At 36.0% G+C, this 7,079-nt stretch overlaps 1 protein-coding gene across 1 annotated transcript in view; it reads left to right on the forward strand.

Annotated features, from left to right (window-relative positions):
- cdhr2 (cadherin related family member 2) overlaps positions 1 to 7,079 on the forward strand; it is a 13,369-nt gene continuing 6,290 nt past the window's right edge. The window contains exons 1-16 of the mRNA XM_005719941.1: positions 1 to 52; positions 345 to 401; positions 484 to 543; positions 652 to 791; positions 886 to 939; positions 1,024 to 1,113; positions 1,598 to 1,687; positions 1,779 to 1,901; positions 2,909 to 3,055; positions 3,304 to 3,379; positions 3,517 to 3,563; positions 4,480 to 4,695; positions 4,816 to 4,965; positions 5,090 to 5,251; positions 5,350 to 5,411; positions 5,497 to 5,740. Of these exons, the coding sequence (XP_005719998.1) occupies positions 347 to 401; positions 484 to 543; positions 652 to 791; positions 886 to 939; positions 1,024 to 1,113; positions 1,598 to 1,687; positions 1,779 to 1,901; positions 2,909 to 3,055; positions 3,304 to 3,379; positions 3,517 to 3,563; positions 4,480 to 4,695; positions 4,816 to 4,965; positions 5,090 to 5,251; positions 5,350 to 5,411; positions 5,497 to 5,740 (1,716 nt within the window). The 5' untranslated portion in view covers positions 1 to 52; positions 345 to 346. The remainder of the gene's footprint in view (positions 53 to 344; positions 402 to 483; positions 544 to 651; positions 792 to 885; positions 940 to 1,023; positions 1,114 to 1,597; positions 1,688 to 1,778; positions 1,902 to 2,908; positions 3,056 to 3,303; positions 3,380 to 3,516; positions 3,564 to 4,479; positions 4,696 to 4,815; positions 4,966 to 5,089; positions 5,252 to 5,349; positions 5,412 to 5,496; positions 5,741 to 7,079) is intronic.

The following is a 7,079-nucleotide window of genomic DNA, read 5'->3' on the forward strand; positions in this document are numbered from 1 at the left end:
ATTTCAGCCTACAAAAATCAGGACAAGAGCTGCGTACTACCAGCGTCATCCAGTATGTGATTCACCTTCTTATATTTCTGTCTGCATCATGACATTTAATGATTTTGTTGTTTTTATAAAGATTAAAAATTTTTTTTGCCTCAGCTAGAATTTGCGATTAGGACTAATAACTAGTAAGGTGGTCAGCGTAAAAACCAATAACTGAACATTGTCATTATGAACCTGTTAGCATACTGATAAGTGAACTGAGCAATTGTCTTTAAGGTTTTACCATTTCATGGTGACACTAAGAACAAAAATCAAATATTTACTACTTTTATGAAATTGTCTCTTTTGATTCGCAGGCATGGAGCGGATTGCAGGAAGCATACTGTTATTATGCCTGATCAGCCTAACTAATGGTGTGTGTTCATTTGATGTTTGATGATTCATTTTTGCTTTTCTTATCTTCATGTCAACATTTAATCTTCAAATCTTATGCAGCAAATAGCAGTCCTGAATTCACCGAACTTGTTTATGAAGTGTGTGAAGACACCCCTGTTGGTATGTTAAATTTGTTTTTAACTTCTTCTTTTTTTTTTTAACATGTTTGTAATATGTCTTATTTGCCCATTTTCTTTTAATATATGTTTCCATGTTGTTGTTCTTCAGGTCAACCGGGATTTACTATAGCTGCATCAGATCCAGATGGTGACCCACTGACTTACACACTCATTGGGCCCAATGCTCAAAACTTCAGAGTTGAAGAATCTACAGGGGTTGTATCTGTTGCAAGGCCTCTTGATAGAGAGGTGTGGCAGACATAGAGCAGCGACCCTTTATTGGAAAAAATACAATTTCGGTTAAGCATGTGCACTTATACATTTGATCAATTCTCTCTTCTAGAGTTCTCAGGGGTATTTGACACTTGAAGCTGGTGTTTCCGATGGCCCTAATTATGTAAGTGACATCTAACTTAGTAAAATTAATTTCTTTAATGCCAGTTTGTCCATTATATTCACAGAGTGCATCATGTTGTTACAGAGAAGCGGAGACTTAACCATAATATTACTTGATGCCAATGACAACGCACCCACCTTTCAGAGGCCTTCTTATGACACAAGTGTTCCAGAAGTAAGCCAAATATATTTAAATGAATTACTCTACAAATGGTTTTGTGATTTTTTTTTCTGTCACAGCATCTTACTTGTTAGTAAATAATGTCCATTTAACCATTTCATGTTTCTGTGAGAGAAAAGCATTCTTTGGGGTTATTCTAGCTCAGGAGGGAGAGCAGGTCATCTCCTAATTGGAAGCTTACCGGTCTGATCCTTGGCTGCTTCAGGCTGCATGCCAAATATGCTAACCCCAAGTAGCTCTCTGATTCATTCATTTGAGTGTGACTGCACTGCAGCATAGGAAAAAAGTATCTGTATGAATGGGTTGCATGTTTTATAAAGTGTTTTGAGTGCTCAGATAGAGTAGAAAAGTGCTATGAAAGAAGCAGTCCATTTACCACTGGCTCATCATCAAGGAAAAAATAAACACAATCATTTGTTTACGAAGTGAATAATTTCTGTTTTTATAATTCTGTTTTGTTTTTCTGTTTTATCAACAGAATACTCCTGTAGGCACAACTTTGTTTAAAGCATCAGCCACTGATGCTGATACAGGAACTGCTGGCATTGTTACATACACCATGGATGAAGTAAGCTTCCTTTAGGAAAACATAAAATGTAATGATATTCAATAGAGGTGTTCCATGAACCTGTAAAGCACTGTTTACCTGTTTTTTCCAGGTAATCCCAAATGATGGGTTTAGTCTGTTCAGCATTGTAAGAGAAAGTGGTGATGTCAAACTGATCAAGCCCCTGAATTATACCTCACTGAGTACTTACTATCGGCTGAAGATCAATGCCAGTGTAAGTATGATTGTTCAAGTTTAAACATGCGTTACCTTATGATACTAATATTGGTTAAAGAAAAGTGTAAATAGCAAAGGTTGCCCTAACGTTAAAGCAGCTTTGTATATTCTTGTGGTTCCTAATTTCTTAAAGGAAAAGTTTGGCATGTTGTGAATTTCCCTTCCTTGTATCTGTATCAGCCAGTCTTTTGTTCAAATGCTGCTTTTTATTTTTACATTTTAGATTGTGGATAGTAGATAAATAAATATAATTAAATACATTGTAAATCATTAAATTATAATAATTAAATAAGTACACAATTTAAGTGACCTTTAGTGTGATGGGTTGGCAGTTTTGTGACCTTTAGACCGCTACTGGTTTAACGAGAAGCACGCTAGCTGTTTCCTTCTGCTTTGGTTCTTTGACCCACTCTGGTGCTGCTGAAACATAATAATAAACAGATATATGACTGGCGCCATTTTTCTTATATAACTGTTTGATAAGAAATCGATTAGAGATGTTTCCAAAACAATTGAAACATAACTTTATATGTGTCCTCCTAAATAAACCTGCAGCTAAGAACACTAAAACAACTAACCGCTAACGTAACATAACACACGGGGGCATATTGTAACATCCAGAGTCAGATTTTTGTTTGTTAAGCAGTGAATTGCGCTGTTATTTACTCCTAATAAGAAAGTGTAAATGAAGCTAGAGCATTCAGGCATAAAAAATTATGTTGCTTTGTCAGTTTGATAAAGAGAAGTGATGAATATTCACTATTAATTTAATTATGTGAAAGTCACAGTCACAAGCCTTTGCTTATTGTAACAGTGGTCATACTATTTACTTACTTTGTTTGTTTTTTTATAATTTGATAGCCCTGTCAAAAGTGAATAACACATTTTCAGCATCTTTGAGTTTAGGTGTCATGTTTATCTGTTATATTTAATCTGTTTTAATGTATTCTAGATTTATCTGATCATCAAAAAAACTAAGAGATTTTTAAAAATGTTTTCTAACAGGATGGTGGAGGCAAGTGTCATAAATCTAATACAGAATACTTGTCGAGCACTGTTTATTCCTTCGTTACTGTTGAGGATGTCCCAGATCTTGACCCTCAGTTCATCGGCGTTCCCTATGTTGGAAGTGTTAGAGAGCATTCACCTGTGGTGAGTGCTGCTAAACCTGACCAATGATTTCAAAGAATTATTGTAAGGCAAACAAAGATTTTTCTGATAGTACAATATATGACCCAGTGTATACAAAGACTTTGACAACTTTTTGTTACAGTTTGTTTGTTACTATTACCACACTTCTGTGGTAATAGAAGGCACTGAGCCTGCTTTGAGTTGACATATTTTTTATAAAAGACTTTCAAATGCTTCACATTTCATAAACATTTTCTTTCCTTTGATAGGACACATCTGTGCTTAAAGTGACTGCTGTGGACCCAGACATAGGAGTCAGTGATGCAATCAGCTATAGCATTGAAGGTAAGCTACAGTATTTTTTTTGCTTTTAGCTTGTGAGTGGTAGTATAATATGTAATTTCCACATTATTTTACAGAGTCATCAGAAGCTGGCCTGTTTAAAATCTCAACCAGTGATGGTGTCATATCTGTACTGTCAGAAATTGACAGAGAAGTTATTGGTGACACTGTAACTCTGACTGTGAAGGTACATTTTTATTTCATTGTCAATTTCCTTCTCTCTGTGTGTGTTACTACAGTAAGCTTGTCCATTAGTACTAACTAAAGTTATCACATGAAGTTCATACAGATTACAGCACATTACAGTTTCACTGTGACCAAACTGAGCTTTCTCGGACATTTTTTAGTCACTCATTTTTTAGTTTTATGTATTAAGATTTAAAGGAATAACTCAACATTTTGTCACGACTGAACAGAGAACAAGACCACTCCCTAGAATCATTATGACGTATTGACCAGCAAGTATAAAATTCTCTTATCTTAATAAGACCTAGCAGCAATGAAAGGCAGGTTGAACCTCTCTGTGTAGCACCAGAAACTTCCTTAAAGACGGAGCGTCTTTAAGAACCCAAATCAAAGGTTGTTTTTACAACTCAAGCAAAGCAAACATGACATAAACTGTGATAAGACCATTTTGAAGGTTGAGGAAGACAAATCTTCACAAAACTCATGAAACTAATGGTGACAATGTTTTCTCATTGTTTTGGGGGGATTTTTGTTTTTACTTTGCATAACAGTTTTACACCAAAGTTGCACTAGTAGCAGTTTTTGAAGGTGTTTACAGTCACCTTAGAGAGCACATTCAAAATATGGATGGGAACTGGTGTGAGCAGAATGGGAGGCTGAGCTCAGGGTCGCTGAAAACAAAGAGCAGATGGTGTCATGGTGGAACCCTCAGAAGGTGCACCATTACACAGGAGCAACTTCTCAATGATGCAAGAAAACCCCCCACAAAAACATTTATGATCTTCTTCTTTAGACCATTTAATTTAATATTATTATTATAATAAATCATAAAAATATTGAGAAATATTAAATATATTTAAGCTTTTTAACAATACCTTGAATATTGAAAAAATAAAATTCATTTTGGCCTATTTAAGGCCACTGAGTCTAAAGAAAACATCCACGGGGTCCGTGCCAGCGTCACAACAACTGTGCAGATCAACATCCTTGATGACAATGACAATAAGCCAGAGTTTTACAAGTGTGGAGACTCAGGGGACGACTGTGTAACAGCAACTGAATTCACTGGTGAGATCTTGGAGCACTCACTGGGATTTATTAACATCGGCATGACTGTCAAAGATCCCGACAAGGTAAGGAAACAGACCATTCATCATCTATAGGATGAGGTCTCCAGTCCCCCCCCCATCAATATCAGCTCTGTGTAACATTATGGATCAAACATAAAACTTTTGGGTCCTGGGATTTTACAGATTTCCAACACTCAGCTAATCTTGGATGGAGAGGACAAAGCCGTGTTTTCTGTGGAACCTCAATTTACCACTGTAGACAGCATCGTTCAGATCATGATCAGGCAGCCCGAAAATCTGGATTTTGAAAAAAAACGGCAAATGACTTTACAGGTAAAAATGTAATTAAAATAAGCCACATATATACATACAAACCATTGCATGTGCCAATACCACTCATGTTTGGGACAAAAAAAACTCTTTACAATTCCAATGAGTTGCTCATATCATGGTGCAGGTGACTGCTGTAGATCAATATAAACCCACCTTCAGCTCCACTGCTCAAGTCACTATAAACATCAAGGATGCCAATGACAACAGTCCAACCTTCAAACAGGACACATACAGGTTAAATGTGTCAGAGCATTCACCCATTGGGACAGAATTGGCCATAATTACCGTAAGTTCCTTGCAGTCTGAATTCTCTCTCAGACATCCGGAGCTTTTATTCTTTTGTTTCAGAAACTCTCACACGTTGTTTGGTTTTCTCTCTTTTAGGCAGATGATCCAGACACAATGGATAAAGGCAACCTGACATACAAACTTTTTCCCGACAGCATGTACGTCTTCACTTGTGGCCTGCTGCAGTAATTCTGTCTTTGTCTTGCACGCAACACCTCTCCAACAGTCTATGCTATGTTTCAGATTACCTTACTTTGACGTGGAATCACGCACAGGCAAAGTTTATGTGAAAAGCCAAGAGCTCCTGGATCGTGAGCTCAGATCTCTGTATACAGCGACCCTACAGGCCAGAGACACAGATGGCAAGCCTGGCTCTACAGTACTGGAGATCACACTGACTGACATTAATGACAAGCCTCCAGTCATGAACAGAGATTCTTACGTGGCTTTTGTTAGAGAGGGCCAAGAGCTTGAAGTCAAAATAGAGGTAAATTTGGCAGGGTGAGCACTAAGGACAATAGCTGTCAAATTAATTTTGATTAATTTATTTTTTTCATTTTGGGGGGAAAAACAGCAGCAAGTGGTGGTGGTGGGGCTATCAAATAATAGTGTAGTATAGCCTTTATATGCATTAATAAAGGCATCCCCATTGGCTGGCAGGAATTAACTGCTTAAAGGCAATGACTTCAATTCCATTCCATTCAATTCAACTTTATTTAAATAGCACCAAATCACAACAACAGTTGCCTCAAGACTTCTCATACATGCATTTACTTATCACTTCTACTTTGAAGAGCCTAGAAGACATGAACACAAATAACAGGTTTCATGTTGCTGAAAAATGAAAAGCGCTTTATTGTGTATGTTAATATTGGCAGGCAGAGACAGCAAAAAGTTCATGAGGCTGCAGCTATGGTCATAATTTTCAAAGTGAAGGGTTTATATGGAACAACAGTCACACTGTTAGAAAAAACATCTTTAAAAAACAGTAATATTCCGGCAGCTGGGCGCCAAAAAACAATACCATAAAATAACAGAAAATAACTTACTCATAAAAATACGGTTATTTCCAGTAATGAAAATACAATTTGTTGCCCTAATTTTACATAGGATTTTGCTTTTTTCAAGTGCTTTTAAACATTAAATTAGGAACAATTTAATGTGATTAAACAATGAAATGACCTATAAACAAGGTCAATGAATGCGGCAATATGATTAATAATACTTAAATGTACAGAAATATACAGTTAAGAGTTGGTTTAAATAATAATGGATTGCATTCATATAGCGCATTTTGAAACCCTCAAAGCGCTTTACAATTCCACTTTATAATTCCCCTCTGGCCATCACCAGTAGGTGGTAGGTGAAGTTTCTAGCCCAAGGACACAATGACCGAGAGTGTCCGAGCCGGGGCTCGAACCGGCAACCTTCTGATTACAAGGCGAACTGTCAACTTTCTAAAAAAAGTTTATAAGAATCATTTTATATATTTTTCCATAGCATTACATTTGAATTTAACAGTCCAATCTTTCAAATAACGGACAAATATTTGTGAATGTATTTTAACAATCTAAATATGCATATGTACAGACAAATACATTTAAAAAACAAGAAAATTATGTTTTATTACATTACAGTAATTTTACGTTAATTTACATTTGAAATGTGAAATCACAGTCTATTGATGCAGATTTAATGATATTCTAGAAGAACAGTACAAAACTGTAAAATACACAGTAAAATACTTTTATATTAGGATTTTTTTTACAGTGCATTGTATCTGACCTTAAACTCTTAGTTCAGAGCTTTTTAATAACATATATATA

The sequence above is a fragment of the Pundamilia nyererei genome, unplaced genomic scaffold (genome assembly GCF_000239375.1).
Source record: "Pundamilia nyererei isolate P.nyererei 1_Seehausen unplaced genomic scaffold, PunNye1.0 scaffold00001, whole genome shotgun sequence".
NCBI lineage: Eukaryota > Metazoa > Chordata > Actinopteri > Cichliformes > Cichlidae > Pundamilia > Pundamilia nyererei.